The 16,763-nt window shown below is 46.3% G+C and overlaps 1 protein-coding gene across 1 annotated transcript in view; it reads right to left on the bottom strand.

The window, feature by feature from the left end:
* Positions 1–15,486: 15,486 nt before the first annotated feature.
* Positions 15,487–16,763, bottom strand: part of Btnl4 (butyrophilin-like 4) — a 13,476-nt gene continuing 12,199 nt past the window's right edge. The window contains exons 10-11 of the mRNA NM_001166354.2: positions 16,536–16,562; positions 15,487–16,217 (exon numbers count right to left, since the gene is read on the bottom strand). Coding sequence (NP_001159826.1) covers positions 15,622–16,217; positions 16,536–16,562 — 623 coding nt within the window. The 3' untranslated portion in view covers positions 15,487–15,621. The remainder of the gene's footprint in view (positions 16,218–16,535; positions 16,563–16,763) is intronic.

Genomic DNA, 16,763 nt, shown 5'->3' with positions numbered 1-16,763 from the left:
GGGGTTTGGTGCAGGCTGCTGAGAAAGTTTTAACAATTGAGAGACAGAGGAAGAAAGTGAACGGAGAGGACAGGAAGAAGAAGATGAGAGAGAGATTAAGAAAGAAAAAGACCAGGAGAAAAATTTACAGAGGATTTTGGCAACAGTAGTGAGGGAGAGTAGAGAAGCTGGGTCCCGACCGAAAAAGGGGGAAAGGCTTCTTGACACGGACCAGTGTGCATACTGTAAGGAATGGAACGAGGCCACTCATGGCTAGGGAATGTCCCAATGAAACGAAGGCAGGGAGGGAGGCCATGACTTGGGAGAGGCGCTCCCCTACCCCAAAGGTGCTGGCCCTGAGTGATGAAAACAACTAGGGAGAACAGAGTTCCGATCCCCTCCCCGAGCCCAAGGTAACCTTGAGAGTGGAAGGGAAAGCCACCCAATTCTTGGTGAACACTGGAGGCCAGCACTCTGTCCTGCTCCAGGTGGACGGACCTATCTCCAACAAAAAGTTGTGGGTGCAAGGGGCCAAGGGGATCAAACAGAATACATGGACTACCTGAGAGCAGCTGATCTAGGTGTGGGCCAGGTATCCCGCTCATTCATGGTTATCCCCCATTGACCCTACCTACTACTTGGGCAAGACCTCCTCACAAAGATGGGGGCCCAAATTCAATTCCTCCCAGATGGACCACAATTGAAGGGACTGATTGGCAAGCCCATTAAAGTCCTCATGATTAGGTTAGAAGACCATGGTTTGGGCCCCCTCTTGAAGGACCAACCCACCTGCAAGCTAAAAACCTTTCCCCAGACATGGGCAGACACAGCAGGGGTCAGGAAGGCCATACCCTGGCCCTGTCATCCTTATAGAGCTCAAGGCCCAGGCTACCCCAATCTCAGTACATCAATATCCTATGTCCCAAGTGTCACGCCCAACCTTGACCGTCAAGGAAGACACGATCAGCAAAGATCTTCTTCAAGCAGATTTACTCAGGAACCTTGATACAGTCTTCTGACCCCGGGAAATCCCTGCACCACACTTAAATAGCTAGCACTATCCAATCCTAGCAAGCCACGTGGGGACAGCAGATAGGTTGTACTATGAGGAAGCGACCAGGCCAAGCAGGAACAGCCAAATAAGGACTTGTTTTTCTCAAGGACTTGTTTTTCTCAATGAGTGGAAGGTGGAAACCGGACTTGTTTTTTTCAAGGAGTGGAAGGTGGAAACCGGCGCCATCCCCAGGGCGCGGGACCTCACAGCTTCCTACAGTTCCCCCTTTTTGTTTTATTGGCACCCAGATGACACTGGCATATACTGAGTGCAGCGACCCCCCCTCCCGTCTTAGGATCGTCCCTTCGTGTACCAGTCATAGGATTACCTTGTCATCCTCAAGGCTCCATGTCTTAGGTGAGAAGGGAAGTTACCCGTTACTGAGTAGGGTCATTCGTTATGTTCAGGGACGATGGAATGTGCCAGGGGAAACAGGGCCCAGTAGAGTAAGGGTGGCTATATATCTTATATGACTGTTAGCCACGCCTGGGGGGGAACTGTCCTGCCTCAATGACTGGAAATGCCTGCACGACCATGGCCGCATGCCGCCTCTATATGAACCTCATCCTGCACAAACACCAGAGGCTAACTAGGGAGACCAGTAGCAAGAGCCCATTAGGGCTCCCATACCCACCCACTCCCTCAGATGATTCACAGCAGCAGCAATCCAAGATGACAATCCCGTAGCCAGTCCAGCATCCGCTCGTGTGGAATTCACGGTCACAATGGCTACACGTAGCTGATCCATTAAAAAATCGAATTCTCCAGTCCAATTACCCAAAAGATAACTTAACAACTGCTTAGACAAATGAAAGGAGTGGGCTTAACGGTCACGACATATCGGCATGGGTCTCGGGAACACCGATAGTATCCCCCACCGGGGCTCAATTTGGACCAGCACTTGGGTCACACCGAGAAGTGTCAGCAACAGCAGGATCTTCGTTCTTGTTGCACCTCCTGGTCAATCTTTTAGGGACCCACAACGGATCTGGCGGATTGTCCCGTGCTACGTCTCGCCAGCAAGAATGACGCGGCACACACAGGACCCTTCTGCAGAAAAGCTTTAATGCGTCTTGAGAGGGAGAGCATAAGCTTACAATGCGGAGACCCTGAGTGAGGAATAACCATCCCTTATATAGGAAACTATCCTCGCCTAGGACGTGTCACTCTCTGACTGGTCGCTGCCAATTATGCCAGATGACATACCAAAGCGTACATGTCCCTTTGAGTAGGGAAGTTACCAGGCACCTGCGTATTGCCCTTTTTACTAGGTGCGTCCTGCCGGATGCCGGCGCCATCTGTAACAGAGTATGTGAGGGCAGCTCCTCACATATCCCCCTTTTCTGTTTTTTAAGCAAATAGGACACCCAGATATAGGAGGGCGAAGACAGAGGTCATATCCTCGCACAAAGTTGGGGAACCTGTACAAGAGAGATACCCTCGGCTGTTGTTGGGACCCAGGGCACTCCCGACCCATCGCACTGCCATTTTTCGAGGGAGGGAAAACTGGGGCAGAAACCCTCATATAATATGACATGCCTTCCAGGGAGCATATTTGGTAGAACTTCCCTGTGCGATGCTAAGTTCGTCACCCCTCATGGGCTGCTCAAGCCGGACACTCTAATCCTGTGCAATGAATCGAGGTTCTAGGAGTGCAAGAGCTGTCCAGCCGGCGACCTATTGCTTGAAAAGGGTCAACCAGATATCGGCTGACGCTCCTTGTTCAAGGGCTACAAGCGCCTGGGCGATCACTACTTTGTCCTTTCTTGTTTGAGATCTCAATTTGCAAAGCAACCAGAGGAGTAACACTAATCCACAGCAGAGGATCACTCCAAAAAGTCCCACTCCAACCCATTCCTTGAAATAAGAGACTGCTGTGGTGATCCAGGACAACAATCCCTCCGTCAAAGACAGGTCCAGTCGGGTAGACTTTACTTGAATGATGGTCGCTCTCAGCTCCCGAAGCGTCTGTTCAAACTCCGAGGTCCAATTCTGTAACAGATGCTGTGAAAGACTCTTAGACAGATTAGCAGCTCGGGTAAATTTGTCATATTATATGGAGGTGACACAAAGGCCTGGGAGTTTTTGCTCACAGCCAAGCTGGGCCAGTTGCCATAGAATGTCTAATTGCTCTTGGACCAGATCTATACGTTGGTTGACAAGCATAAGGCCTCCATCTATCTGAGTATTGACTGAGGCCTGTCTGTCCAGAGCCACAGAGACGATAAATCATTGATAGTTTGGGTTGTCTGTACTGAATTTGACAAAGCCAATGCCGAGGCAGTAACCAAGGCAGCAACTGCTGTCGTAGCAATAATGCCAACAATAATTGCAGAAATACCAAAATCTCTTTTTCCTCTAAATAATGTCATGGTCCCCGGGGTATCAACAGGGATCGGGATAAAGCGAGGCATGCGGGTAACTACTGCAATAGGGTATTGACTGGCATCCCAACACAGGGCATAAACGTCCCTTTTCGCCCTTTCCTCCAAGTAGCATCGCCATGGGCGTAAGATCAGTGCAGCTACCATTAACGCCACAAAGCATCCATTGATCAAAAGGATTATTATTGGACCGTCTAGGATCAATGGTAGTGAAGTTCACTCTGCCTCCCAAATTAGGGGAGAAGGAAAAAAGATTCTGGACTGCCCAGGCAGAGTCCCGGGACTGGCAACCAGTCCAAGGCAAAGTAAATTCTTCATCCTGGGTCCCTCTACAAAAGGGTGCCAACTTTGGTTGACGGAGAGGGCAGGTGGAGGAGTTAATGTAAGGGCACCAACCATAGAGAACTGTGGCATTAGCCACAATGTCCTCCTCACCAGTTCCCCATGTGGCCTCCCTTAACCAAGCAGAAGATTGATTACACAACATAATGCAAGTGCGATCAAAAGATGTTTTGTTGAATATGCCAAAACAAAGGCTGCCCTTAAGGGGAAGTCCTATTTTCTTTTAGTCGTTCAACCTGTGGATTCTCAGGTAAATAGACCAACCCTAACTCCTTGTTAGTGGTACATCACTGGCATCGGGAGTGAAAAGGTTGACATTATTCCCCACCGTAGCTCGCCCTGCACCGTTGCTGGCATCCATGGAAGAAGAGTGAGGAGGTGCAGGAGTCCCAGTCCCTTCTTGATCACTTGCTGTGATGCTCCGAGTAAGTCGTCCTGGGATCCATATGGGATTTTCATTGTCCTGTGGAAAAACACAGACAGCTCCCCTGGATCTTATTAAAACAGGATCCGGGCCTTTCCATTCATTTGTTAATACATCCTTCCATTTGACTAATTCTTTTGTCCTCTTGGGCTCTGAGCAATGTAGCTCAGCTGCTGTTTGTCCAGTTTCATCAAGATTTAAAAAATTTAAGGTAAAAAGGGCCAGAGCAGTGGCCACTCGGGGTGTTGGGGGGAGTTCTATCATAATTCCCCTTCTTTGTTTTATTAAATATGATTTGAGCGTCCGATGAGCACGCTCTATGATTCCCTGTCCTGGAGGGTTGTAGGGCAGGCCCCTCAGGTGGGTAACCTGCATCTGAGCACAAAACTGACAGAATTTTTGAGATGTGTAGGCGGGGCCATTGTCAGTTTTTACACATTTTGGCTTTCCCCAAGCACTCCATGCTTCAAGGCAGTGCTGAATGACATGTGTTGTTTTTTCTCCTGTAAGTGGGGTGGCATGTAGAATGCCAGAACATGTGTCTATAGATACATGCACATACTGCAATTTTCCAAAAGTAGAATTATGAGTAACATCCATTTGCCAGATTTGCAATGGCTGTATTCCTCTCGGGTTGACCCCGATGTGAGGAACTGGGAGGAACTGGCAGCACTGTTGGCATTGGGTGACTATATCACGTGCCTCTTTTCTAGTTATAGAGAAGCGGCAGCGTAAAGTTTCTGAGGTGACATGGAAATTGCCATGAAAGGCTTTAGCGGCCTCTAGAGGAGAGGCCAGGGCCACAGCTATCATTTTTGTGGCTTTGTCAGCCAAATCATTCTCTGAACTCATTGGGCCAGGGAGTCCAGAGTGGGCCTGTATATGAGTAATGTATACAGGGAATCTTCTATTTAATAGGATAATTTGGATTTTTCGGAAAATATCTGCCACCTTACTAGTGGTTTTAATTATACCGGCGGGTTCAAGAATACTAACAGCATTAACCACATAGGAGGAATATGAAACAATATTTAGAGGAACCTGGAATTTTTCAAGGACCTCCATGACCACTAGGCATTCTACCACTTGGGGTGAGGTTTCAAAATATTGTCGTGAGAATACTTGGGAGTTTACCACATATGCTCCCACCCCTGTTTTTGACCCATCCATATACACTGTTATCCCCTCCTTTAATGGTCTGTGGGATGTGACGCAAGGGAAAACAACAGGTTGTGATCTTGCAAAACACAATAGGGGGTGTTTAGGATAATGATTATCTATCTTCCCTGTAAAGGATGTGAGCAGCACTGCCCAATCATCAGAGGTAGTGGCTAGAGTTTGGACCTGGTAGGATGTATATGGGATAATCAAGGATTGGAGTGGAGTTCCAAAATGACAGATGGCAGCTTTTAGGCCCTTAATAGCCAGATGTGCTACTGCGGCTGGATACCAATCAATAATCTTCACAGGGGAAGCATGTGGATGGATCCATAACAGTGGACCTTGTTGCCATAAAACTGCAGTGGGTAAATCCTTGGTATCTAGTACACAGAGTGAAAAAGGTAGAGACCAATCAATGCATTGCAATTGGGCCTGTTTTATGGCATCTTCTACTTTTAGTAAGGCCTTGGTTGCAGCGGGAGTTAGCACACGAGGGGAGGTGATGTGGCTGTCCCCTTCCAATATTTCGAGCAAAGGTTTTAATTCCACGGTATAATCTTATCAGGGAAAATAATGGATCCTAGAAAATGACCTGTGTCAGCGATTTGGACCTTTTCTGTAGCAATATGTAAGTCCCATTGTTTAAGGGTTTTTTGTAATAAGGAATAGGCTTGTTGAGTAATTCTAAGTCTTTTATGACACGTCAATATATCATCCATGTAATGGTTTAACAGTAAATTTGGATAGGTCTCCCTGACTGGTTTGAGGGCTTCCTGAACATATGACTGACATATCGTAGGGCTGTTGGCCATGCCCTGAGATAGGACCTTCCACTGGTATCTTTTATCAGGTTCAGTATGATTAATTGATGGGACAGTAAAAGCAAACCTGGGCCTACCAGGGGGGTAAAGCAGAATAGAGAAAAAACAATCCTTGATATCTATTATTACCAAATTCCAATCTTTTTGTAGGGCCGAGAGTATAGGAAGGCCCCGCTGAATGGGTCCAAGGGATTCCATTGATTGTTAATGGCCCTCAAGTCATGGAGTAGTCGCTATTTTCCTGATTTTTTCCTTATTACAAAAATTGGGGTGTTCCAAGGAGAGGTGGAGGGCTCCAAATGTCCCAATCTTAATTGTTCATCCACCAGTCCTTTAGCTGCCTGCAATTTCTCAGAGGTTAATGGCCATTGGGGAACCCACACCGTGTCCTCCGTCCTCCATGGTATGGGTTGTGCTGCCCCAATGGTGCCGTTGGCGATCGGTTCAATGAGACGACCCTGTTCTAATCGCCCTAGGCCTTTCCCTTCCTTATAGCCCATCCTTGACATCATGTGGGCCACTTGTGGGGGGTATTCATTAGATAAGGTCAGTCCCATGGTCTGCATAACATCCCTCCCCCAAAGATTAACAGGTAGGGGAAGTACATAAGGAATAAATTGTCCCTGTCGGCCATCGGCAGTTATCCAAGTTAGAGTGGCAGAGCTGATCATAGGGCACGACTGGTAGCCTAATCCTTGTAGCGAGTGAGAAGATTTTGTGGTAGGCCATGATTGAGGCCACCATTTTGAGGAAATTATACTTTTATCAGCCCCAGTATCCAGTATGCCTTCGAATTTCTTTCCATTAATTCCTAAGCTCAATTTTGGGCGGTTGTTAAGGTGAACCACCAAATATGCAGAATCATGACCAGTGGATCACATGGGCCCCTTGGTATCCTGTATCATGGCCTGGGAGCAAGGAAGGAGTAATAACTGTGCTATTCTATCTCCTTTACTTATGGAAAAAACCCCATCGGGACTTGAACAAAGAATCTGAACATCAAGAGAGCACTGAGCTTCAACAAGGCCTGGATGGACTATCAGTCCTTGTAGGGCGAGAGATCCTCTCCCAAGGACAAGGCCTATGGTTCCCGGGGGTAGAGGCCCCACAGTCTGAGCAGGAATTGGCTGAATGCCCATCTGGGGCATTAGAAAGAAGTCGGAGGCGGCACACAGGTCCAATTTTGTGTCGCCCCTTGGGGGACCTCCTCTGCCGGGGTCGTGGCCCTGTGAAAGCGGTTCCCATATCTTTGAGGGCCCTGGGACCGGGGGCCCACCAGGCTGTCGGAGAGGATAAAAGAGGAAGCCCGCGTTGCACTGGGCCCATGATTTGCATCTGCTGATTAATAACTCGTAAATCATGCAACAGTCTCCATTTCCCTGACTTCTTTTTAACCACAAATATTGGGGTATTCCAAGGTGACCGTGAGTTTACTATCTGGCCCTTAGCCTGTGCTAATCAGTCATCTTACAGTTTAAAGCAGCTAGTAGAAGGACTGAGTCTAAGCCTCATATCCTTAAATGAGTTGTATGGGCTCACTGCCTATCTAAGGAGCAATATTAATTTCAATTTTTTCTCAATATACAAAGTTTATATCAATGAAAAACTTAACCTCTATCGATATATGAATTCTGCATGAATGTAAAAAATTATAACATCAATTTGTGTCAATTATAAAGATTTCTATCAGTGAAGATTATGGCTGCACAATGTTTGTTTAAGAATAAAATTAATGGGATTGGGGATTTAGCTCAGTGGTAGAGCACTTGCCTAGCAAGCGCAAGGCCCTGGGTTCACTCCCCAACTCCGAAAAAAAGAAAAGGAAAAAAAGAATAAAATTAATAATCCATCCCACATGTTTCCTTCCTGTTCAAAATTATGATGATTGTCCAGTAATGCCTTAAAATGATAACCTATCTATAATTTATAAAATAATCATAACCAGACATTCAAACTCAAGGGATCAGGATGAGGACTCTCCACAACTTCCTCCTGCTGAAAAGGGTGACAAGAAATTCTCTAAAGGGGTGCAGAGGGGAGGAAAATGAGGAAAACTTGTTAGACGTAAGAAGGGTAGCTTTAGCACCTGTTATCCAGACTCTGCATATTTGAAAGGTCCAGAGCTTGACTGAAGTTCCCACCGGATCTGTGGGAAAGGTTGGATGAGGGAGATGACCTGGAATAGCAATAATCCTAAAACTGCTCTGGAAGGAAGTCTCTGGACAGCACAGGAAGCAGGGGACTGAATCAGCGGGTCAGTTCAGCATCTGAGCTCATGAATCTTGTCAGAGCTGTCATTCTACAATCTATGAACCCCACAGCTAAAGTTTTAGACCCACTAAGATATTCCTATGGATAGGATTCACAGGTCAGTTAAGGATGACATTTTGTTCTTTGTTTGAGCAGGTGAAAGACAGATGTCTTTTTCAAGAGTTAATCTTCTCAGTAACCAATTGTAATAAGTCTTCACTCATGGCCTGTGATGGATGGCATGATGAACCCTTGCCTGTCCTGTTGGGTTTTCTTGATCTTTCATGGGTTTCAGGGAGTCACACCTGTCATATCAGATCCATATCACTCTGGTAGGGGTCCAGAGCCTATTCTCCCTTCCTGTCACACAGATGGAAACCTTTCTCCTAAAATAACCTGTCCCTGGTTCAGTAACAGGAACGCATTGAACAGTTAGCTTGATCTCTCTCCCAGAAGAGTATAATATAACCACCAAACGCATAACCATGCTCATTTTGATGAATGAAACAATTTCTTTAAAGACAGGGTTTTTTCTGGGGAGTCCTGGTTGTACTGGAACTCTCTCTGTGCAGACTATGATGGCCTCAAACTTAAAGATCAAACTCTCTCTAGGGATTTGAGGCAGAAGCCACCACTGCCCAGTCAAAACCACATCTGGTTTTTGAATTTGGATTCCTGTATTTATCTATTTACTTTACACCCTCACCAAAGTTTATACTCCTGGCTATACCCCAAGTCCTTCACACCCCACCTACCATCCCCCCTCCACACACTTTATCCTCCTACCTTTCTCTTCAGAAGTGTGGAGGCCTCCCATGGGTATCAACAGGCCTTGGTAGCAAGTTGCAGTAAGTCTCCTTTTCCTATTGAGGGTACAACAGGCAGAGCAGTAGGATGTAGTGTCCCAAAAGCAGGCAGCAGAGACAGCCCATGCTCCTGCTGCAGAAGTCCCACATACAGACCAAGCTACACAACTGTCACATGTTTGCCTAGGGTCAATCCTGCACATGATCCCTGGTTGGCTGATCAGTCTGTGTGAGCCCCTGTATGTCACGACCACCTCGGCTGGCAAGGAAGACGCAACACGGTTGGATTCTTCTCAACAGCCTTTACTGCAGGACACCTTCATTGTTGACACGGTGGACCACGATTGGCAAAGTCGCTCACCTTATATACACAACAGTATGCTAATAATCTCTCAGGGATTGGTGGGGCACGGGTCACCCCACTATCACCCCACTGTCATTCCACTATCACCCCACTACTTGTCCTCCAGGGATTGGCAGAGAACGAATCACCTCACTAGCAAGGTACCGCCCACTCATTAGCATATTACCGGCCAACTGATACCAGGTGCATGCGCAGTACTATTGTTCACCACAGGAGGGCGCTGGATCATACAGCTGCCCTGACAAGGGGACAAGCCTGCGCATGCGCGGTAAGTTGTTTACATTCAGACGGGGCTGGCTGTCGGCGTCATCTTTGTTTTGCCGTGCCACTCCCTACATCCCCCCGTTGTTTGTTTAATAAAATGACTGGTCTAGATCTGGGTGTCACGTCAATCTTGTCATTCCTCCTGACTTAGGTCGTTCCTGACGATGACTCGGCCTTACCCGTCGCTGGGTTACCCTATCGCCACCGGGCCCCGTGTCTTGGGTTGGTCCGAGCTCGAGGAAAGTTGCCCGTCCCTGGATACAATGACTCCACATGACTGTGACAAAAATGATCTAGGGCGAACTCTTGATCTTTCAAAGAGGCCAGCCATATATTGGGAGAAGCACCATGTTCTATAGTGGTCATAGCCTGGTAAACAACCTCTTTGTGTCTGGCATGTTCTCTTTTAAACGGCCAATAAGCCAGAGATCTATTCCGCATCCCAGGAGGACAATAGCTTCCCAGGCAAACATGCCCGCCCACTCCTTAAAAAGGGAGAAAGTATTGGTAATCCATGAGGTAAAATCTTCAACTATGATGGAGTCCAACCTCGTGCTATTGAGGACAGCAATCTGCATCACCAATTGTCTTGATAGTTGCTCTGCTTTCATGGACCAGTATCCTTTCAGGTAATTTGAGATTTCTTTGCTCTGTTGAAAATGCTGAGAAAAGTTAGCTCGCAAAGGAATAATGCATAAACCTCTAAGGGTGGAAACGCAAGACAGCCTTGTCATATGATACAGTGCTTCAATTTGTTTTTGAACTAAATCTATCCTTTGATTAGCTAATAGAAAGCCAGATGCCAAATGGGTACATTGCTCACACTAGAGCTTATAACTGGCATGGGTACTGGCCAGGATCTGGCAATAGCCCACAAGATGAGTGAATCAGCCTGGATTACCATTCCCAGTAATAGTAGGGTTCGTAGTCTCATCTTCAGGAAGAGCAGAAGGCAATCTTCGAGTCAAGTGCTCAGGTACCCAAATTGGATTTTCTTTTTTTTTTTTTTGTAAAGATTTATTCATTTATTATGTGTATGTGAGTACACTGTCTCTGTCTTCAGATACACCAGAAGAGGGCATCAGACCCCATTACAGATGGTTGTGAGCCACCATGTGGTTGCTGGGAATTGAACTCAGGACCTCTGGAAGAGCAGTCAGTGCTCTTAACCACTGAGCCATCTCTCCAGTCCCCCAAATTGGATTTTCTTGATTCTGCGGAAAAACACAAACAGCTCCCCTAGATCTCGAAATCATGGGATCTGGGCCACGCCATTCATCAGTTAAGACATCCTTTCACTTTACTTCTGCATTAGTTATAGGTGTAGTAGTAGCATGGCAATCCACAGCAGAGCGGCCATGCGCATCCAGAATTAAGAAATTTAGAGTAAAAAGAGCTAAAGAACATTGTTCTTTTGGTGTTTGGCTGCTGGCAATTCCCTCTTTTTGTTTTTGTATAAGCTCTTTTAAGGTACGATGTACACTTTCCACAATTCCTTGACCCTGAGGATTGTATGGTAATCCTGTAGTATGACCAACCTGCATTGTCTGGCAAAATGCCTGAAAGGACTTTGCAGTGTAGGCAGGCCCGTTGTCTGTCTTGAGACTATCAGGCTTTCCCCAGGCTGCCCATGCCTCGAAGCAATGACTAATGGCATTACAAGCCTTTTCACCAGTCATCAGAGTAGCGTGTACAATACTGGAACACGTATCAACAGAAACATGAGCATATTTTAAATTTCTAAATTGAGATATGTGTGTGACATCCATCTGCCAAAGTTTTTGCGGGATCAGACCACGAGGGTTAATCCCCACATGAGGAGGGTGGTGAAATTGAACACAATTCTGGCAACGTAACACCACATCACGAGCTGTAGCCCTAGAGATGTTAAATTTTTGTTGAAGAGTAAGGCAGGAACATGAAACTTTTGATGAAATTCTCTAGCGAGATCAACCGGACCAGTATGAAAAATAAACTCTCTACGAGTACTAGCAGGCACCAGGGCGTTATTACTGGTCATGGCACCAGGCAAATTTGTATAGGCTCAAATATGTTGTATGACAAATTTATTTTTTCTGGCCCAAATCAAATTTTGTAATTCTAAAAGAATTTGACATACGGTACTAGTCGACCAAATTGGCCCTGCAATTTCAAGTGAGCGCACCGCATTAACTACATAAGCAGAGTCAGAAAATAAATTAAAAGAATCATGAAATCTTTTGAAAACTTCCAATACAATTTTACATTCTGTAATTTGGGGGGTGCCTGGACTATATTGAATTAATACTGGTTCTTTAGAATCAACCATATAGGCACCTACACCTGTTTTGGAGCCATCTGTATAAATATCTAAGGCTCCCGGCAAAGGCTCTGAGGCAGTGACCTTAGGAAAGATCACTGGGTGTTCAGTAAAAAATTGTGGCAAAGGATCCTTAGGATAATGATTGTCAAACTAAACACCTTGTCACCTGTTGAGTCCAATAATCATAGTCAAAGATTTTTCTAAGAGAGACAGCCATCAGTTCCATTTCCTTAGAAGCTGTGAAGCTCCTGGTGTCTTTAGGATCAGCTAGTATAAACTTTAGCCAGCCCCCTGGGGAGCTTGCCCAGCCGACTTAGGCTTCTAGCTACAGATGCAGGCTCCAAAAGCCAATTGAAACTTTTTATTTACATTAAGCTACATCAATGGGTGAATCAACCAGCATTTAAAATTTTAACCTTTTCTTTTAAACATGAAACACAAAACATTCAAGCAACGAGAAGCAAAACCCAGACATAAATTGACAGACATGGACAGCTTGGTGCACCAAGGACAGACAACAGACACAGAGGGGAAAAACTAGATGTTGTCCCACCAAAGGGACCCAGATTCCAATAGGAGCCAGCAGAGAGGTAGGATTTCCCCTTTCCCACCACCTCCACAGTGACCATCCACTCGAGTGGAGTTGATATGGACAATGGATTGTCTCAATTCCTGGACTAGTCCATCAATGTGTTGAGACCAAATTCCTGTAAGATACTGAGATATATTACGGGATATCTGAGCAGCACGACTGACATTCACAAATGGTATGGAAGTGAAACACAGTCCTGAATATTTCCACTCACAACCCAATTACATTAACTCCATCGAGCTGTGCATGGGCGTTGAGATGTCCTTGGGGGTAGGGGGTAGGAAAAATGAAACAAATGCTGTAGCTGATGTGTCCTGACTGGTCCCAGCTGAAAGTCCTTGAGACCAGGAATCCAAGTAGGCACACTCTGTACAATACTCAAGACAAAAGTTTAGAATCAAGATATCTTTTTGTTTGATTCTCCTGAATAAATTTTTCAGGCGATCTACCTCTATCAAATCTGATCAGTATGACTCTGTGAGGTTTCCAGAGCCTAATCACACTTCTTAAAAGCACAAAGACAAAATCTTTCTCCCAAAATACTGTGTTCCTTTTATCTCCTTTTCTTTTCTTTTTTTCTTTTGAGACCTTTTCTCCCTCTGACATACTTCTTGTTGCTCTGCAAGGACCCTCTGACCTGTCCTAACGGCTGTAATGGCTTCCCACACAAAGAAAAAAATAAACAAAATTACCAGCCTTGCCCACAAAGGATCCATAACTTTCGGTTTCTTCACAGTGGCTCTCCACCTAGGCCCATATCTTTCTTCCTCATATCTGGCTACCTCTTCCTCTAATTCCTCCCCCTCCGACTCTGACAACTCTTGCTCAGAGTCACTGCCAGCCAGTTCTAAGGCTTCTAATTCTTTTAATGGATACAAAGTATCCTCTCCAGATGACTTGTACTTCGTCCTCGGGGCATACCTATTTTTTCCTCCAGCGGCTTTCTTCCGCCTTTTGTATCTCTTTCACTTTTGTTTTAGTAACCTTTTCCTTTTTGCGCGCTCCTAATTTCTCACTCTGCTCCATTTCTGACATGCTCTCTTCCAAAAAGGGGCATGCCTCTCGAAGCTTACCTTTTAATTTACCTTCTCGCAGTTCTGAATCTGCTTCAGCACACTGAAGGTTCCCCTCGGCACCGGCGATGTTGGTTTCCGGGTTTCGGCACCACTTGTGGCGCGCCCAACGTCTCGTCAGTAAGAATGATGCGAGGCAACAGGATTCTTCTGCGAACAAGCCTTTACTGAACAGCTCTCTTGAACAGGGACAGGGGACCACGAATAACAAAGTCGCTCGCCTTATATACACAACAGTATGCTAATAATCTCTCAGGGATTGGTGGGGCACGGGTCACCCCACTATCACCCCACTGTCATCCCACTATCACCCCACTACTTGTCCTCCAGGGATTGGCGGAGAACAAATCACCTCACCAGCATGGTACCGCCCCCTCATTAGCATATTACCGGCCAACTGACACCAGGTGCAAAACCGGCGCATGCGCAGTACTATTGTTCACCACAGGAGGGCGCCGGATCATACAGCTGCCCTGACGAGGGCACAAGCCTGGGCATGCGCAGTAAGTTGTTTACATTCAGACAGGGCTGGTTGTCGGCGCCATCTTTGTTTTGCCAAGCTGCTCCCTACACCTGTAGGTTCCTGTTAATTGATTTTGTGGGTCTTCTTATGGTCTCCTTAACCCTTGTGGCTCCTCCCATCCTTCCTGTCCATCATCTACGTGATTCTCACAAGCTCAGCCTAACACTGAGCTGTGATCTCTACATCTGCTTCTGTCCTTTGCTGGGTGAGACCTCACTGATGACAGCTGTGCTGGGCTCCTTCTGCCAGTACAGGAGAATATCATTCACAGGCCATCAATAATATAATGGTGGGCTCCTATAATGACTGGGGTCTCAAGCTGGGCCAGTCACTGGTTGGCTAGTCCCTCTAATGCCATTCCATCTTACATCTTGTAGGCAGGACACCTTGTCTAAGCTTCCTTACTACAGGCCTAAGGTTTTGTGGCTGGGTTGGTGTTCTAATCCCTTCCCGGGAAGTCTTACCTTGTTATAGCAAGAGGCTGTTTCAGGTTTGACAACCCCTACTGCTAGGAATCTTAGCTAAGATCAGTGTGAAAAAATCCTGAGATGTTCTAATGCCCTTAATTTCTAGCTCATCCCAGAAATTTCCTTGTTCCCCGACCCCATTCCAGCTGTCCAATTCCCCTGCACACTCCTCCTCCTCTTCCCCTGCAAAGACCCCAGAGCTCTTCCTTCTCTCTGGACTTCCTACCCCCACACATTTCCACCACACTCACCTCAACCTCCATTGTTCCTAAATCCATAGTGGCACCCCCACAGCTACCCACAATTCAGCAGGGAGGCAGGGAGACCTTGGTCAGCCTGTGAACTCAATTAGAAGACACTGGGGTCCACATGAAATGATGTTCAGGTCCAGATGTTATGCAACCATGAAACCAATTGTTCCAGGACACCATTTTTACTTTTAAAATGATCACTAGAATTATAAAATAACTCTTTTATTAACAGTCAGCTGAAAGTCTCTATACCACTAGAAATACACTTTAGTGTCTGCTTATATTTTATCACAACAGCTCACTTCTATCCTGTTGTACCCAAGGCAGCCATACAGACTATACAAATGAGAGAAAACCACTATATTCCAATAAATCTTTATTAATAGATACTGAAAATTGAGACAATTTTTACACACCAGAATGTACAATTTGCTATTTTACATGAAATGTAAACATTTAATCTAAAATCACATTAAATATGAAAATACTTTACCCTCCCACATGGAGTCACATTGACAACTTAGGCAGTAATCCACACTATGGGAACAGAGTGTCCCTGACACGCTAGAGGAATGGAGTTTCTTCCCCCTCTTTGCCCTCCTCTTGTTCCTCCCCTTTCTCTCCCTCTTCTCCCTCCTGCCCCTCAGACACACAGGCCATGGAGCTGACAGTCATCGAGACATTTCCAGACATAAGCCGAAAGTATGGAAGGAGAGTCCCAGAGAGGGAAGCCTTGTGGAAGGAGAAAATGTGGGACATGTCACTCATGTTATAGAAGGAGATGTCCCCTTCATCGTAGTCCACAAACACCCCCACACTCTGCGGAGCTTGCCTGATGGATAAGGAAGCCCTCCCACGGTCAACATAGGCAAAATACCCACAACTAGACTGCCCCACTGTCCAAAACCCCTTCTCTGGACTCTCAAAATAAAAGCCTTTCCTCTCCACACCCTCCCTACAGACCCCCAGAATCCATTTGCTGCCTTCTCCGTTTGCCAGCTTCACCTCCCAGTAATATCTTCCAGAAGAGATGCCTTTGGTGCCTAGCACACTGAAGAGGCCATCCAAGCACACAATGGTGTCCTTCCGGGTCACTCTCATCCTATCCTGGGAGATGACAAGGGTGGGGTGGGCAGAGCCTGGATCCAGAGTGAAAGTCCCTGGAGAGAGAGTTACCAATCATGAGAGGTCCTGTCCAGTACGCTGAAAAAGCTATGGCTACCCCTCTCCCATCTCAAAACATCTTAGCATCTTCTAGGGCATTAAGTCCCTCACATGAGAGCCTTGTGACTCAAACCCAGGTCTTGCAAGCAGAGGGAGGGAAGAAAAGTTCAATTAGGGTGACAAAATAACAAGGCATTTAAGAAGGAGACCAGCTTAGTAACTGCCACCTCTGCCATCCATCGACACCTGGGAGACCACAGAGAAGAGGAGAGACCAGAGCCATGGGAACCACAGGAGAACACAGAGTCACTCACAGGTCTGGAAGTGTTCTTTGCGCCAATCTACAAGAGAAATACAGATCGTGTGAGGGGGTTAAGAGATTACCCATTTATCTGGACAGCAACCGTCAGAAACACAGACTTTCTGGGCTTCTGAAGTAGGGGTTATGGGGACAATCTCTCTCTCTCTCTCTCTCTCTCTCTCTCTCTCTCTCTCTCTCTCTCACACACACACACACACACAGAGGCAGAGGGAGAGAGATA

Source organism: Rattus norvegicus, chromosome 20 (assembly GCF_036323735.1).
Source record: "Rattus norvegicus strain BN/NHsdMcwi chromosome 20, GRCr8, whole genome shotgun sequence".
Lineage (NCBI taxonomy): Eukaryota > Metazoa > Chordata > Mammalia > Rodentia > Muridae > Rattus > Rattus norvegicus.
This window is presented reverse-complemented; position numbering and strand designations above follow the sequence as displayed.